The 17,738-nt window shown below is 48.6% G+C and overlaps 1 protein-coding gene across 2 annotated transcripts; it reads right to left on the bottom strand.

Moving 5' to 3' along the window:
- Positions 1 to 141: 141 nt before the first annotated feature.
- Positions 142 to 13,842, bottom strand: LIG3 (DNA ligase 3). Of its 2 annotated transcripts, none has more exons than XM_027690760.1 (20): positions 13,770 to 13,842; positions 12,921 to 13,471; positions 12,314 to 12,442; positions 11,166 to 11,363; positions 10,576 to 10,727; positions 9,482 to 9,648; positions 8,744 to 8,821; positions 8,479 to 8,647; positions 7,685 to 7,840; positions 7,118 to 7,249; positions 6,289 to 6,368; positions 5,752 to 5,839; positions 5,131 to 5,208; positions 4,752 to 4,875; positions 4,267 to 4,409; positions 3,422 to 3,496; positions 2,725 to 2,871; positions 1,579 to 1,753; positions 782 to 873; positions 142 to 669 (listed from the first exon to the last, which is right to left on the bottom strand). In XM_027690760.1, exons 2-20 carry the CDS (start codon positions 13,450 to 13,452, stop codon positions 433 to 435), a joined length of 2,952 nt encoding a protein of 983 aa, XP_027546561.1. In that variant the 5' UTR covers positions 13,453 to 13,471; positions 13,770 to 13,842; the 3' UTR covers positions 142 to 432. The 2 variants fall into 2 exon arrangements, 1 of the variants encoding a protein (XP_027546561.1); XR_003535456.1 differs by lacking the exon at positions 142 to 669 and adding an exon at positions 1,182 to 1,316.
- Positions 13,843 to 17,738: the final 3,896 nt, after the last annotated feature.

The raw sequence follows: 17,738 nt of genomic DNA, 5'->3' as shown, positions 1-17,738 counted from the left end.
CAGGAGAAGGACACGTGACTTTTGTGTAAATTGTACCCACACAGCAAAATTATCCTGGCACTGCAGCCAACAGTGTCACACAGTGGGTGGCCTGTTTTCCTGTCCAGGCAGAGAATAACCTTTGGAAAATGAGTCCTGAGAGCAAAGGAGAAACTGCTTCAGTTTTATTTCTTTATCTATAAAAATACCCAAACTTTAAAAACCCGAGGAGACCAAACCAGCACCCAGGTGAGTGCAGTGGCCTCCAGTATGGGCAGGAAAATCGGATTCAGCAGTGACATTTCGTCAGAGAGTTGTTTTAATTTATTCCATAGGGTTGCTGTGGATCTCTGTAAGCACCTCTGCTGGCATTTTATGTCTGTCCACAACTGCACCTTTCCTTCCACCTACCTAGTTCTGGGCTGCTCCCGTGCCAGGACTGTCCCTGCCCCGCTAGCACGGCGCTACCAGCCTCCTCTTCCGGATGCATTCCCAGATCCACCTGGGAGACACACGCTGAGCACCAGGGTTGTCCTCAATGTCCCCGATGACGTGGGTGGCCGAGGCCGTGTCACACTCTGTCACCAGGTCCCCATCGTAGGCGATGAAGTAGCGCCGCAGTTTGTCGAAGTCCTGCACGGAGGGCGGCAGGTACAGCTTCACTCCCGTGAAAATGTCCAGCAGTGGGTGCTGAGGGAGAGAAGGGGGGATGGATTTCCAGATGGAAGGCAAAAGTGAACAGACAACTCAACTGCCTCAGCCTCCTCCCAGCCCACAGTGGTTGCTGTCCACCTGACTGTACCTTTTTTCCGTTGTCCTCCATCTCCGATGCTTTTCTCTTCTCCCCTCGTTTCTCCTCGGATTTCTGAGGGGATGCAAGGATTGCTTTGCTCTCTAAAAACAAACAAATTTGTCTCATTTCTGTGCTCTGTCCAGATACTGGTTGTGTATTAACGTGGGGGGAGAGAGGGAAGAGAGTAAAAGGAAAAAGTTTCCTTCCCTCTTTCTGGGAAATCCATGGATTAGAATGTAACAAGTAACACACATTTTTCTACTGAAAATGGTGTGGGGGAACCTCCTGGCCTCATTTCCAGGATGCTGCTGCCACCTGCCCTGTGTGCTGTCACCACACTGTCCTTTCTGAAACTGCTCAGCAATTTGCTTCACGTTGGTCCCCAGTGACAAACACAAACTCAATTTACCTGGAAATCACCTCCATGCAGGTGTCCCATTATATGCATGAATTCCATCCAAATAAAATTAAATACTGGTTCATGGCCAAAAACATCTAACCAAAGGGCATGTGACGTGCAGGAACAGGAGCAGGGAACACCAACCTAAAAATGGCATCATCAGTGCTGCTTCCATCCATATTTTCCCAATCCCAGCACACCTCAGAGCTGTGGCTCCTCAATCCATGCTGGGAATAGCACAGGCCAAACTAAGGGTCAAAACAGCTTTGCCCATTTTCCCTGACATGCACGGGGAAGGTGCTGTGGGAGCTTCGAGCCTCTGACAGAAGGCAAAGATCCTGCCCCAGCCTGCCCCAAACACGGAGCACACCCCCCAAGCCTCCTCTCCTGGGAAGCACCATCTTACCTTCCGGCTTCTGGGCTTTTGCAGGTGACTTGTTCGGGGGGGTTTTAATACTGCTGTGAGGTGTGGAAGACCTGGAACTCCCCTCATTCTCTCCACTGCTGCCTGCTGTGGACTCATCCTCCTCCCCGGCACCAATGCTGAAATCAGCCTTCTCCTTGGAGAGCTGGTACAGCTCCTGCCCCCCAGAAACAGAGTGTGAGCGTCTGACACCAGACAGGAGCTGTAACTGTAATTAGAGGGGCTCCTCTTGTTTGTTCCCCCCCGAGTGTTTGCTCAGGTGATTTTTCTCCTGCACCTCTTTGTAGCCATTTTCCTGTCGGCTCTGTCCAGGCTCTCTGCATTCCACCCCTCTGCTTGGCATTAAGGGAAACCACACAGGGAGGAATCAAAAGCCACATCCCCATCCTCTGCTGCAGAGCAAGACAGACTAATTCATCAGAGCCTGAGGGATGAACTGTGCCTGCTGCTCTCCCTGGAACAGCCCATCTGCAGAGGGCACTGTGCCTCTCTCTCCCCTACCTGCACAGGCTGCAGGACAGCAGGGGGGCTGGATCACTCCTGGTTTCCATGGCACAACAAGCACTGGCAGCTGCTGCCAGCACCCCACAGGCTGTGTGAGGACAGCCCAGACTGCAGGAACTACCTGAGCTCAGAGCTCACCCCCAGCTCACTGCAGGGCTGGCACCAGGACAGTTCCACCAGCAGAGGAGGAGGAGTGGGTGGGTGCAGCCCAGGGATCCTGGCTGGCTCCACTTGCCCCAAGACTGGGCCAGGTTATCCACAGCCACTTCCCAAATGATCTCCCAGTCTGGAAAGTGAATGACCCTAAAGGGAATGAATGCCATCTCCTTGAGGAAGGCAATTCCTCACCACGGGGTGTTACAGGAGCTGATACAACCAGCTGCCAGCACAGGCTTTCCTGACAGGGCACAACACAACAGCTCAGGAGACTCGAGAGACCCCGTGACAGAGGGACATTCACACACAGCAACCCAGCGAGCAGCCTGAGGAAAGGGAAGGTGCCATCCCGGGTCCCAGGCGGGAGGTGCCTTCACCTCACCCCCTGCTACCCAAACCTACATTTTAGCTGTGCATTGTTGTCCGAGCTCACAGCCCAGCACGTGCAGGAGCACTGTGTGAGCTCACCTTGAGCTGCTGCAGGTTGGTGGCCGTTTGCCAGTCCTTGTCGTCCCGGATGCGGGTGCAGCGCGGGAAGCGGATGGAGATCCCGTCGGCAGTGTGGGCCTCGGCCTTGGAGAACTCAGCCCCCGTGATCTCCCACACTGGGGCTTTCTGAACACACCAGGGAGGAAGTCACATCACATTCCTGTGTTATCTCATGAAACAACTGATCAATAACACCCCTCCCTGTTCCATATACACACACTGACCACCTTCAGGACCTTAATTAGAAAATCCTACTTTTTCCACTAAGTCAAAGATCCTTCACTAACATATCCTGCCAATTTCTAAATAACACCTTTTCTTTCAAGCATAAAGCAGACTGACCCATTTCCTAAAACAACAGCCACTTTTGGGTTACAGCTATGCTTCAACTATTCAAGTCAGATTTTTCATGTCTCAAATTTAAAGTAAGTTCACTTCTGGAAAGGATTTAATGCACAAGAATGTTTCCCAAAAGTGCTGCAGGTGTGATTTCTTCATGAAGCTTTTAGCCTCAAAAGCACCTGTAAGACTGAGAGATAAAAAGTTGTGCTTTATTTCCCATTCCAAGTATGAAGACTAATTTTGTAACAGAGACAACTTGTACACTTAAAGGACATGAAACAGATTGTTATGTCAGGGCTGGGAAATGGAGTTAAATGACTATGACAACACTTACCTTTGGATCTGGGACAATGAAGTCTGGGTAGTAGATTTTGTTTATTTTTAGCCACCGAGGAATTTTAGTAGGATCCTGTTAATTAAAGCACAAACCCAAAATAACAGCACTTACATATGAACCTACTACTACAAAAGTTGCTGAAACATAACCTAGAAGTAAATCAGGAGATAGGTATTAGATTGCCTTTGCATGGATGAAACTTGCTTTAGCCTGATCTGCAGCAGTCTCTCCCATCTAGAAAATCCCAAATATTACCTGGAACACAGCTCTCAACTCCTGTCATTTGTGTGTGAAACAATAACACTGTTGCTCCAATTGTGATTCATGTAAAACTACCCATTTTTTTAAGATTCTACAGGCCTGATGCAAACGGCCTTCAGGATGTCAAGTAAATATTAAAATTCTCTGTTTATTTGTCGAGGGTTGAAAAGCGAGATTCCTCACATAAACAAGCCAGTCAGAAAAGTCTGAACTCCAACACATCAGATTATGGAGCCGTAAGTCTGACTTGAGCTCTTCTCTCCCGCAGCCCCATCTAGTGACTGTCTTTGCCAATTGCAATATGCCCAAAAAAAATTGGTACCCTTCCCAATAAAACTCTGTCCAGGCAGGAAACAGATGGTGCCTGGCTTCCCACTCAGTGTCTGAGTACAAATCCCAGGCAGTGCCTCATCAGGAGCTGGCTGTACTGACACCTCACTTCTGTCAGAGCGGTTTATCTGCTTTAACTCTTACTCCTTCCTGGCAGAACACTTAAACCAGCATTTAACCAGCACCTCGACATCAGCTCAGCCCTTTGCTGAGCATCCCTTTGCTCCCCTCCACCCCAGAGCCCCTCTCACCTTGCTGATCTTCACCATGTCCAGCTCCGTCTGCAGACGCGCCAAGGTGGCATCGTCGTGGCCCCCGGAGCACTTGGTCACAGTGCACCACTTCTCACTCTTGGGATCGTAGCAGCCCATGAGGAAGATGGACATCATCCCACCTGCACAGGGAAGAGTAGGGTGGGTCACATCTACAGGAGGAGCCACAGCTTTTCAAAAAGCAAAGTAACGAGTCAAACTCCTTTTCCACCTTTGGGAGTCAAAGGGAGCTGGGCTCGTGATGGCTCCAGGGCATCGGCTCCCACGGGCAGAGCCCCTGCAAGAGCCCACCCAACACCTCCAGCCCTGCTGTGCCAACTATCCCACAGCAAACTCAGCCCAGCACCTCATGGGCTGCAGCACACAATCACTGTTACAGCCAGTCTCATTCTGGTAGGAACAGGAAAAAGCCTGGGAGTTTCCTGAACTGACAGATTTCCAATGTAAGCCAACTCCAGACTTGCCTTTACTGCCTTGTCCATAGAAAGCTCCCAGCACCACCAGGTCAGCTGTGTCAGCCATGGCCCCCTCGTTGAGATAGTCCTTCTTCACCTTCAGCCAGTGTCGTTTGCCTGGTTCATAATTTCCCTGTGCAAAGCAAGGCAAGAACCCCCCTCAGAGAGCTCACCTGGTGGGCAGCAGCTCCTCAAAAAGCCCTTGCCTTTATCCATAGAATCCTCTTTATGAGTGCTCAGTATGTAAGGAACAACCTGGATTGCATGTCAGCACCCACAAAACCCAGAGGTGTTCCAAGAAGGCTCAGCCTCGTGTGCTTCATCCACAGATTCTGTTGTTATTCCCCAATTCCCAGCATACACCAGCAAAGAGTAAATGTGAACTTGCCTTTATATCTTTCAACACCAGTCCTTCCAGTCCCTCACGGATCACTCGGGTGATCATATCGGCCAGATCTGAAGCTTTCTGAAAAGGAGAGGAACCATGGTGAGCTCAGGACTGCCAAAGGGGCTCCAGGCTTTCTGTTTAGAGCAGTGGTGCACTAAACCCAAAGCAACTGCAGAGAGAGGAACAGGTAACTTCATAACAGTTTTCCAAGGAGGATCCTGTACATGATCTCTTTGCTGCACATTCAGTGACTTCTCCAAAAAGAGCAGGGTTGGCTTGTTAGAAGTACCCCTCAGAGATGAGGCTGCCCCACTGTGACCCAAGTATGTCCCATATGCACACAATCAGATTTTCTCAGGCAGCAGCACCTGCTTCCTTTTCTATCCACCTGCCTTGGGACCTATGAACCTTCTTCCTCTCAAAATGCCGAAAACATCCAAACATTCTCCACCAAACCCAAGGTGCTACATAAATCAGTAGCTCAAGAAATCTTGCCCACAGAGCAGAAGTAGAACCATCCTGACAGGGTGAATTTGCAGACACAATCCTAACAAAGGCTGTGTGGTAGAGGAGCAGTGCAGTGCCCAGAGTGCAGCCCTGGGGAGTGAACCCTGAGCTCACCGTGACGTGCTTCATCTCCGAGAACAGGATCCGGTTGGGGATTTCCACCATGTTGTCGTGGAGGAACTTGCGACGTTCACACAGAGGCCTAAACCAGGGAATGGATAATTAAGGACAAGCAGCAACTTTATTGTGAAGTACCAGTCACATGAACATTGAAAAAAAAGCTACTTAAGTAATTAAATGATTTATCCTACAGAGTTCCAGAGAGGACAACTAATTCTTACTTTCATCCAGGAAGTTATAAAATAGAAACTCTGTGTTTAATGGTGTGTTTAATTTCAAAGGACATATGATGAGCTGGTACTGGGCCACACCCAATTTATCTGAAATGCAGCTGACTCCAATATTCTGGAAGTGCAGAGCAAGATGGAGCTCCATAGTGAAACTCTCTGGCACAGCAAGGACCCTCCCACGCAGGAGCGATTTTACAGGGTGAGTGGCCAGTGTGACAGCCAAAGTGAACTGGTGCTTCTGCAGTGATGGTTTCATGCTGGGAAACCAGTCAGGCCACTCTCACACCTGCCAGAGACACACCTGTCCATCAGGCTGATGTTGTTGAAGTAGATGCAGTCAAACACAAAGAGGCAAACGTTGGCATCTTGGAAAGCAGCTTTCTGGAAGACAAGACCCATTGAAAGAAATCTGCAGTCACAGCAAGTAGCAACACAGAGTTTCAGAAAAGTAACAGAAACAAAAGGATGCATTTTTAGCTCCGTAACATTTTAGTTAGGATAAGCTTAGGCCTCTTCTAATAGGCAGAAGCATTCTGAGAATTAAGATTTAGTCTGAATGTGTCAAAGCACAAACTAAGAAGATAAAAAATGTTAATTTCCTGGTGACAGGGAAATAATGCCACAAATATTAATGACCTGGGGCAATGCAACATCTGTCACTGCTGCTGCAACAAAACCCAGCAAATTTCTAGAGACATCAGATTAATGGCTACTTCTAACCTAAGCCCCTAGAGCTTAATTTTCACTTTACTGTCCTCTTTCTCACCCCCATTTAGTCCAGACACAAGCTCTACATAACATTCATATGGACTAAATACTCTGCATCATTGTGGTCTCCCACTCTGCTTATCCTGGCTTGAGCAAGCACAGAATTGCAAGATTTTCCAATGATTTTTTAAATATTTATCTTGAGCTGAAGTTTTCTTACTGTCCTGCCAGTGATCATGTTAATATAAAATCAATTGTATTAGGGCAGTAGCTTTTCATTAATAGTGATCTTATTTATTCCCCAGATGCTCCAGCAAGCACCAAGCTCTGAAAGAACCCTGTGATAATCTGCTGGTGCATTTAAGTCAGCAGAATAACAGCCTCCAACCACAACAAGGGGGGTTTTATTTAATTTCTTTTACCTTGTGCACACCAAGAGTCCCAAAAGGAAGTGGCTTGCCAGTTTTGTTGTCAATCAGAAGAACTTCTGAATCCAGGATCATACTTTGTCCACCAGGGAAAGCCTGGGGGATGAAGTCCTTAAAATGGGCTACCTTGGGAAAAAAAAAGAAAAGAAAAATAAGTCTGTTGGCTGAAGAGAGGGACTCACTCCAATGAAGGTGTTTTCTGCTGAAGTGTCTGAGGCACATGTGGGCATATCTGCTCTAGCTTTACTATGGTACACACAGCACAGCCTACAAATAAAAAGATGAGGCTTGAATAAATAGAACCAAGTCACCCAACTGGCATCAAGGCTCCCAAAATGCAATTCATAAAGAGGATTCTATGGCAGATAGCTTGAGTTTCAAGCCCTTAATGTGCACCAAAACTAAGTGACTACAATTCTACCAAGTGTTGCTTTTCCAGATTCCAAATACCTACATAAATCAGAAATGAGTTTACAAGAGAAGGAATCCTCCTTTGCCATAGGAAGAAATTATTGTGGAATCCAGTCCAGGAGCTGGCACAACCAGGGCACAGGTGCTTACTTTGTGTGGGAGGACGGGTTTGAGGCTCCTGCTGAAGTAGCTGAAGTGATCCCCATTTTTGTGGACCTGCACCCTCTCCCCATCATATTTGATCTCGGCGTACATGCCATTGGGGCACTTCTTCATGGCATACTCGATGGACTTGCAGGCTTCAGCCTTCAGGGGGAGAGAGAAGACACAGTCTCAGGTGATACATTGGAAAATAAAGATACTTTTCCCTAAATTCACGAAGGAATTACCAATTTCCTTGTAAATATTTTTGTCCAGGGTCTCTGATAGCTAGTCCAAGTTCTCCTTTTCTTAATTACTTATTTACTTAGAATTGTCTGCATATGCCCAGATAATTACAGCTTCTCAGTGCTTATCTCCTCCAAACGCTTAAAGGTGTAAGCACTGTGCTTCTTGCAGGAGTGCACTCAGCCCAGAAGTAAATATTTGACTCTAATTCGTTCAAACAAAAAGCCAAACTTATTTGAATCTCTAATCCAGTGGAAAGCTAACAGTATTTCTAGAGAAAGGATCAACTTCTGGAAGGACAGCAAACAAAACATAAAAGTCACTTTTAAAAGCGAGTCACGATTTTAGCTTGGCAGTGGCACTGAAGGTGCAAGGACTGAGTACAGTGAATATTGGCCTCTCGGTAGGTGCTCTGTGAAATGGCATTAAACAAAAATCAGCGCTGTGAGCTCACAGTGCCCACAGCCACTTCTCTGGCTCCTGATCCCTCCAGGGGAGGGTCTCTGCCAGCACTCCAGAGCTCCATCTCTCGCTGGGCTGGGGGGGAGCCAACGTACCAGCATGGGCTGCACGGGGGTCATGAGCGAGGCCTGCACGCTCAGCGTTCGCTTCAGCCCCGGCACCTTCTCGGCCTCCTGCTGGTTCTGCAGCACCCGCTCCACCACGTCCTGCAGGTTCCGCGACGCCTTGAACGCCTCGTAGGCGTTGGGATCCAACGCGTCCAGCCTGGGACAGAGCAGGGAAAGGAGGGGAATGCAGATCAGCATCGGGTCTGCTGCTCCTGGCTGGTTTTATCTCACAATGAATGAATGTCAGACTTACACGTGCTTTGCTCCAGCATTCATTTTCAAGTCGTGCTTAATTAGCCGGATGATGCACTTCAGGTCGTTGCCTGTACACCTGAAGAACAAAAGAGAAGATTCAGCAATGGTGGACATTTAACTGAACCACTTTCCAGCTGAAAAGAAGAAACTGAGCCAGGTCTCTTTAAAAGAAAAGGTCCTCCCCTTACAGAGGGTTTAAACTCAAATGAGGACACACATTACTAATGACACCTAAAAAGGCTTTTTAGCATCTTTATGTTGGAATGCCAATATTAATTCTGCCTCAGCATTGATGCACCATCCAAAATGTATGTAATTAATGCATCAAGTCTAAGTGATAGTAACATAGTCAGCCTCAAATCAACACAAACTGTGCCAGACCAAGAATCTTTAACACATCTTAATTGCATTTCCCAACATACCTAAAAAAAAAGCAACTTAATTAACAGATAAACCCCATTAAGGTAGTTCTGCAAGTCACTTGTTTGGTACTAATTGAACAGTGTCCTGACAGGCAAGGATGAAGTTCTCTGGCATGAATAGGAGCCACAGACATTCTCTATTGCTGGTCAGCAGTCAAGGTGTCTTAATCACACCACTAACAGCGGCTTGTGGATGTTACTTAAGTTCAGTTCCTGTGGCTCATGGTTAATTTCTCACCTATTCCAGCTTGTGATCCCTAGGTAACCACTCCCAGTGGCAGGACAAGCCTCCAGAGGCCAATTGCTTCCCTTACCTGCGACTGATCTGGTGCAGCACACTTTGCTGGTCATCCTCCTTAGTGAGCTTTGAGAGCTGGATCAGGAATTCATCGACCTCCTGGATGGTCAGGAGGCTTTTGGCTGCTGGAGGACAAGTCTTGCTCTGTTCGAAGAAGATGCGGACGGTCTCGGAAACATCTCCCTGTCTCCAAAACAAAACGAGGGTGTGGATCAGAGTGGGGATGCCACTGGGGATTCAGCATGATTCCAGTAACCAGGATAAAGGACAGGAATGATGCTGGGAGTGCATGAAGAATATGGAATCAAACATTCAAAGAAGCTGTCATGACACAGAACAAAGCTGCTCAGCTGTTTCACTTGCTAAAAACAGTAAATTAAAATACCAACATCATCTCATGGCTCTATCTTTCACTGCAGCATCACAGACCCCTTATGTCCTCAGGATGAATCCACCTGTAAATCCAAGGATCTGAAACAGGCTAGTGATGTCACCAGAAGGTGACAGTATGTACCAGAAGTCAGTATGTACCAAGGCAATAAACAGAGATGAAAGAATTACCTTCATCACCTAATTCACCCATTTTCTCCATCTTGCAATGAATCAGATCATGCACAGTCAGTCACCAACTCCTGTGCCCAGGGATCCAATGCACACCTGAGCACTTGCAACTGTACCAGTGCAGCTCAGCTGTATCCACCAACTGCAACTCACGGTGACACATCTGTTAATTGAATCCCAGTTTTTGATACGTGATGTTACAAAAAGAGTAATATGAATCCATTCCAGGAACGTGCCAGACAAAGCAGTTTAGACAAACAGATGGAGCCTCACTTGCATAGATATTTTAGTCATGCTTTCTAAAGTTGGATTTAATACAGGTGAATTTATACCTTTCTTTCTACTCAAAAATTATTTTCTAAAGGTTCCAGATGGTAGGAAATGCTGTGAAAACTGCTAAAGCCAAGAAAAAACAAAATAAACCACCAGCTCCCATTCTAACAGTCGAGCTAACACTTTCAAATAGGAGTAAAAAACCCAAAGCATTACAGAATTTCCATAACCAAAGACTGAAGAGCAGAAATGCAGAGAACTGCTGTCTGTACTCACCTGTTCCAGGTCCCGGACCATTTCGTCTTGGTTGCAGTTAAAAATCCTACTAAAGAGCTTCACAATCTGCTTATCATTCAAGTTGTAAACTGTTTTAATGACACCTGGTAACAGCAGCTTAATGGTCAAATATACATCACCATGAAAACCATCTGGGGAAAATAAAAAGCACAGACCATTATAAGTGTGATAATTTATTTACACATACAGGCTCTGGTTGGTTGTGCCCATTTGCATGACCCTGGGGGTGAAACCCACAGCTGGGCCTTCCTCTTTGCCCCATTCTGCTCTGCTTCACGTGAAAGGAGATTTTTTTAGGGGAAGTACCCACGATTTTTCTCCAAATGTGACCTCAGCACTAAATTTGGCACCTAAGAACGTTCCCTACAACACCAGAGTGAGACATTCTTGTCTGAATTTGTTATTTAAGCAGTTTGCAAACATTATCTCCACAGCTCAGAAATCACCACAGCACACAGCTGGGACTGCACAGCAACCCGATTTTATGTCACCTTTCCTTTCTGAAACAAAACTTTTGAGGTTGACTGACAGGGCTTTCACACACTGAGAATTCCAAGCAGGAACCATACCTCCTCCAGATCCCTTCCTCAGGAAGTCCTGGATGATCTGTGTTTTCACGTTGTAGCTCGGCTTTTCAGCCACCATGGCACAGACCTTCCGGAACTCCCGGAGCAAACAGTCCTTGTGCTTGGGGTCACACTTGGCTGCAGACAAGCTGGACTTGTGGGAAGAGTTTGCAGGGACAGCTTCTGAATTCTTTGGCTTGGCTGCATCAAACACAGAACAAGTTGCTATTTTAACAAGTACAACACAGTGCAAATTTTGAAGATACCTCTGCTCGGCAAGCTGAGAACAATCCCAGCATGCTGGAAAAGCTTCAGAACTGACTAATGATGTGTGCTATCCCAAAGTTTATGACTTTACATTTTATTATAATAAAAATTTTTTTAATTACTTTTATTTTTTTACATTAAACGAACATTTTCTGGGCCTTAATTCTACCAGACAAGTATGATTAAACCATGGTGAAAAAGAGTTCCAGCTGGCAGATGCCTCAGTTTTACCTCTACTTTATGAGCCTTTGCTCTTCATGGCAAGATTTTTTCATAAAATCATTTCTAAAATGGGGGGAAAATGTCCCCATCCCATTTTCTCTCCTAACATCAACATCCCTACACGTGGTGATTTCTCTGGCTGTGCTGTGGCTGCGTGTGCTCTGGATGGTTTGGAGCTACAGGTCAGTGTGTCAGGTCAGTCAGAGCTCACACACCGACTGCCCCTCTGGCAGCTGCTTCCCAGGACAAACTGCTGAAGTGTAACAGTTTTCCCTTCCATGAACACCATGACTGGGAATCCCCCACAATCGTTTTTTGAGAGATTTTGAGCTCCACACAGGATAACTTTAGTCTATACCTTCAGTTTGACTGGAATTGGACAATGGATGAAGGCAGTGTGGAGTCAGTGGGACATCAGCCTGACAATGGGGGTTATGGCAGAACCTTTGTTTCCTTGGGAATGCCAGAAACTCAAACATTTTTCATGATGTTCTCTTAAGACTGACAGCCTAAGAAATACACTGACAACTTCTGGCAAACCAGAATTTTAAAAGACTAATTAAGACTAAAGAATCTATAGATAAAAAACTACTGATCTGAGCCAAGTTAAAACTGTTATTACAAGAAACTGATTTTCCAGAATCAGTTTCTTAAAGTCTTACCTGTGAAGCCAGAGAACTTCTTTGGTGATGGACTGGCAAGATCTTTTGTAGTCAGCTGTCCTGTGGCAGTGAGTTTAGCCTGGACTATCACCTTTTTCTTCGGGGTACCTCCAGTCTTGGAATTGGCTTCTGCAAACCAGCAAGGTTCAAACAGGCAGTCAGAAATAATCTCACACATCCCTCAACATATTACCTGTGATATACTGATAACAAAGTCTTAAAAGAACTGGGAATTGGAGAAGGAAAAAAATAAACGGACATTTTTCAGATAACAAAAGTTAAAAGAATATGTAATTTACTAAAGATCATGGAAAAAACTGAAAGTGGAAAATAACTGATGCTTTCTCCTGGGATTTATATGGCCATGAATTAAACCACTTAGAACTTCTGCACAACCAGTTGTGACAAATGAATCAAGAGGTGCCTCTGTAGAAGTGACTATTTCTTCCCTTTCCTACAGGGCTGAGACAGAGGTTGGAGCAGCACTACCCACTTTGTCCCTAAGCCATACAAGTATATCCATGAGGATTTCGTGGTAAAGGCACAGCTGGGTGGTATAACTTGAAAGTAAGTAGAAAAGTGACCCAGATGCTGCCTTGTGTCTCACCTGAGATGTGCTTGTTGATTAATTCTTTATCCTCATCCTGCAGCTCCTCCCATCCCTCCAAGTCTGTGATGTCTTCGATTTTCTTGGTGGTGGCCCGGGCCTTGTCCAGCTTCTCGAACATGCACTTGACATGGTACCACTCCTTCATGTCCCCGCCAGACTCCGTGAAAGGGTTGGGGACGATCTTCCCGATGCGGCACACCCCCTTCACGATCTTCTCCTTGCACTTCTTGCAGCCGGCCGTGCCGCGCTTGGCATAGTCCACGCAGTACCTCTGCTCGGCCATGTCCCCCGCAGCCGTGCAGGCTGGACGCGGCCAAGGGCTCGGAAACAGGGAGAAGGGGAAAGCCCCGGCCCCGCCGCCCTGCAGGGACACGGGCTGTGACAGCAGCTGGCACCAGTGCCCGGCGCCGAGTCCCACGCAGCAAGAGAAGGCTCTGGGCAAGCAGACCCGTGAGAGGGGGGAGAACAGCCCTGCGCCCCTGCTGAGGGCCCGGGCGGCGTGTGACAGAGCCCTGCAGCCCGTGGGCATCCAGTCCGTGCAGGGAGTGCTGCGGGAGAGCGGAGACACTGACTGAGCACCCCCTGCCTTGTGTCCGCCGGGAGCCCCTCAGCCCCTCAACCCTCCTCCCTCCCCGCCCGGGACCCGCTCCACAGCGGCCTCACAGCCCCGCCGAGCCCTCCTCACACCCCAAACCCCCACAGCCCACACCGCGACCCCCAAAGCCCCCCTTTCAGCCCCTTCTCCCCTCACACACCCGCCCCGCCCCCGCCGCTTTCCCGCGCTGCCCAACCGCGGCCTCCCGCCGCCGCACGCCCCAGGCCGCCCCCCCGTCCATCTCCGCTCACCGAGCTCCTCACGACGCCGCCATTTCGCCCTCCACGTTCCGTCCGGTGACCCCCGGGACCCTCCCCGACCTCCCACAGCCCCAGCCCAGCGCCTCAGCGCGGGGCGGCCGCCGGGACACGAAGCGCCCGCCCGGCTTCCGTAGAGGAACGGGCGCGCGCGCGCCGCGCCGGGCCCCGCCCCTTCCGCACCCAACGTGCGCGCGGGGCCTCGCGCGGGGCCACGCCCCCCGCCCCGCCCCGGGCACGCGCCGGGAGCGCGTTCCCGCCCCGCGCGGGGCTGAGGCGGCGCCTGGGGCGCGACCTGAGGAGGGGGGCAGAGTTACCACCCTGAGGGGATACAGGGTCCGTCCCCTGAGGGGATGAAGGGTCCGTGACCTGAGGGGAGAGAGGAAGAGTCTGTTCCCTGAGGGGATACAGAGTCCGAGACCCGAGGGAATGAAGGGTCCGTGCCTGAAGGCGACTCCGGGACTGTGCCCTGAAGTGGTGGAGGGTCCCTCCCCTGAGGGTCCGTGTCCTGAGGCGATGGCGGTTCCTCACCACACGGATGGTCCCACGGGAGCGCTGTGCTCTGCGCATCCCGCCCTGAGGCGATGGCGGCTGCCTGTCCTGAGGTGGCGGCGGTTCCCCAGCACACGGATGGATCCACAGGAACGCTGTACCCTCCTGTCCCTGTCTGGGCGATGGTGGGTTCCCACCACACGAATGGTGACACGAGCACTGCGCCCTGCATGTCCTGCCCTGAGGCGATTCCCTAATCCCGGCCTCCCAAACTCGGCGTTCCAAGCGCACTACATCAAGTTGGGGCGGGCCTGAGGGAGTGCCCTGTCCATGCCTGCACCACGTTGCCCTCCAAGAGCACTTCAGGATGCTGGTGCAGGTTTGAGGCACTTCCCAATCCCCAGCCTCATGGAACTGACCCTCCAAGAGTGCAGGGCCATGTTGGTGCAGGTTTGAGGTGCTGCCATGTCACCTGGCCCTCAGCCCGGGCCCTCCATCAGTGCACACTGTCCCTGCACAGCCCTGAGGTGCTGCTCTACCACCTGACCTCCCCAAATTGTCCCTTCCAGAGCCCTGCCCTGAGGTGCTGCTGTATCACCCCAGCCCCCTGAGAAGAGCCCTCCATCCCAGTCCAGCAGGCACACACCTGCAGTCCAACTGTTGGCTCTCTGGTGGTGGCAGCCAGCCCTGTTTCTCTGATAAAAGTGCTGTTGTGCTGTGCCAGGAGGCTGCTGAGGCAGCTGGAATGGATGGAACACACCACCACAGGATTCCTCCCTTCATCCAGGGAAAGGATGCTGTACATGTAGTTTGACGTGGCCAGGCTGTCTCTGACCTGCTTTGCTGTATCTCAAAGGCAGAGTATGAGACATAAGATATAGAATTTGCTTCACCAGCCACATATTTGTCCTTTTGCTGATCTTCAGCTAGTTGCAGAGCAAGCTACAGGCAGTCTTCCTCTTCTCAGCACACCAAACTCCAGCTACACAAACCACACTATTTGGAGCTGTGGATGAGTGTAACAACTGTGGGGTCACAAAACTGGGATGAAGTCTGACATAAACATTTCTGATCAGTGGGATCTGGCTATGGAGCAGACTGTCTGCATTCATTTTCAATAATTTATATTGCAATACTTTGCTCTTGGACAGTGCCTTCAATCCATCATCTCAGGACGGAAACACACCTTTCTGTCCCTCATGGTCCAGAAGTGGTGGAAACCCCAAAACGAAAGAAAGAAATAAGCACCCCCAACTAAATCCAACAGGGGCTCTGAGTCACAGAAGAGGAATTCCAGAAGGATTCAGGGACTTCGTGGAGGACTTTCTGACTGCTATTTACTTTCTGTGGAAGACACCCAGACCAGCACTAGACTGTTCCAGATTGTTGTTTGAGCCAAAAGGCTGTGTGCATTCAGCTCCAAGACCCTGCAATTGGCAGACTGAGGTTAAAGGTATGTGTGCGAGTTCAACGTGGTTCGATTTTTAATCATTCAAATCCCTTTGAAAAAGGTGCTCCATTGAGAAATTATTTGCAGAACCAGCAGTGACTGAGTGCAACAGTTTGTACGAACACTGAGATCTTAGAGGGAAAGAAAACAGTAAAACCCAGGTAAAGATGTGGTGGGTGCTGTGTTCAGTGAGAGCTTGCTGGGAGCACAGTGAGATCTGTCATTAATTGTGTAAAAGAAATGGAAAGACAGGCTCAAGGGCTGACACTCACTGCAGCACAGTGTTATTGGGTCTAAATAAGGCAGCTGAGCCCCCTGGCAGGGGTGGGATTCACTTCCCTAATTTTTACTGTGTAAAAGTCAGCAAGATGATCTAAACAGGGCTGGGTCTACAATCAGTGGAGGAACGTGCAGAGGGCATTTCAGAGGCTTCAGGGGGGGTGAGATGAATTGCTTCTGGCTCTTTTCAGCCCGGAGGTTGTTTGGATGGCAGCCTGGACAGGTAAGTAGGAGGCTGCCCCTCCGGAGAGCTGTGCTGAGGCTGGAGATTGATGACCTGGCCGGGATGAAATGCAGAGTGCACAGGCAGGTGGCAGAACGCTGCCGCGAGAAACTGTGTTTCAGAGTAATGTCTTCTGTGAGAGGCAGACACAGCTGCTGTTGGGTTGCTTTGGAAAGGCCCGGGAATAACAGTGGGAATAACAACAGCAAAGCTGGGGCACTCTTAATTCCAGCTCTCTTTGACAGTGTGGCTGAAGACTCTGCAGCCTGCAGCATTCATTTTGCTGTTTTTCCACTGTGGCCCCGAGGGAAGGGGTGGAAAGTTGAAACAGAAGAGAATCACAGAATGGTTTTGGGCTGAAAGGGATCTTAAAGACCATCTCATTCCACCCCCTGCCATTGGCAGGGACACCTTCCACTAGACTAGGTTGCTCCAAGCCCCGTCCTTGAACACTTCCAGGGATGGGGCAGCCACAGCTTCTCTGGTTGACTTGTGCCCGGGCCTTACCACCCTCACAGGGAAGAATTTCTTCCCAATATCTAATGTAAATCAACCCTCTTTCAGTTTGATCTTCTGAACTTTTTTGTGGCTAAGAGCTCTGAGACGACATTAGGAAGTGATAGGAAAGTTTTGACTGGCGTGGGACTGACAGGCCATGAATTTGGTCACTGTTCTGAAGTTTTCGCTGTAAGCACTTTCTTCCCCCGAAGCTGCAATGTGCACCTACTGTTCTTATTCTGAGTGGGGAGGTTTGTGTGCAAGGGGAGGAATTAAAATTACCTCGGGTTTTACAGTCTTATTTGAATAAACTCCTCCAACTCCCACGTTGGCCAAGATGTACCTTTAAACAGCTGTGAGTAGAGCAATATATCCAGTGAATATATCCACAAAACTACAGGAGACTGAGTTCACAGAAAGCTGAGAGAAAACCAGGAGACAAATCACTGCTGTTCCTCAAAGGATCGGGGAGAAATCACTGCTGGTGTCTCTCTTGGTAGCTAATATTGGAATTGCTGAGCTGAGCCTCTTAACATAATGTGCTCTCTGTGTAAAAGTCAGCAATGACAGACTGGTAGAGAGGCCCCCACGAAAGTAGAACTCTGTTTTAAGTAGTTTATTCCACTAATACTGGGAAGATAACGCCCAAAATGTCAGATTTAAAGGTTTAAGTCTGTCCTTGCTTAAGCCAAGTGGCCATCAAGAGTTCTGTCAGGAGTTAAAATATATGCGAAAGCAAAATAATCGTCTCAGGTTTTGTCTATGTTTTTTTTTTTTCCCCTCAGTGTTAAGAAGCAAAAAAAAACAATTTTAGTTTCATCTTAAACTAGAGTTGAAAATAGTTCATTAAAAAAGGTTCATCTTGCCTACATCTCTGGGGAAGCCTTAAATTAACGGGGTTTGAGCTAAAATTAAAGTTTCGTTGCGAGACTTCTGTCAGAGTTGTATTCCAGTGAATCCAATCTTCTTGGTATTGAGAAAATGTTTGGAATCTCACTAAAATCAAATAAAAGGAGTGAGA

Source organism: Neopelma chrysocephalum, unplaced genomic scaffold (assembly GCF_003984885.1).
Source record: "Neopelma chrysocephalum unplaced genomic scaffold, ASM398488v2 Primary Assembly neopelma1_82, whole genome shotgun sequence".
In the NCBI taxonomy this organism is placed as follows: Eukaryota; Metazoa; Chordata; class Aves; order Passeriformes; family Pipridae; genus Neopelma; species Neopelma chrysocephalum.
The sequence above is the reverse complement of the archived record's forward strand: the minus strand, read 5'-3'. Positions and strand labels throughout refer to the sequence as shown.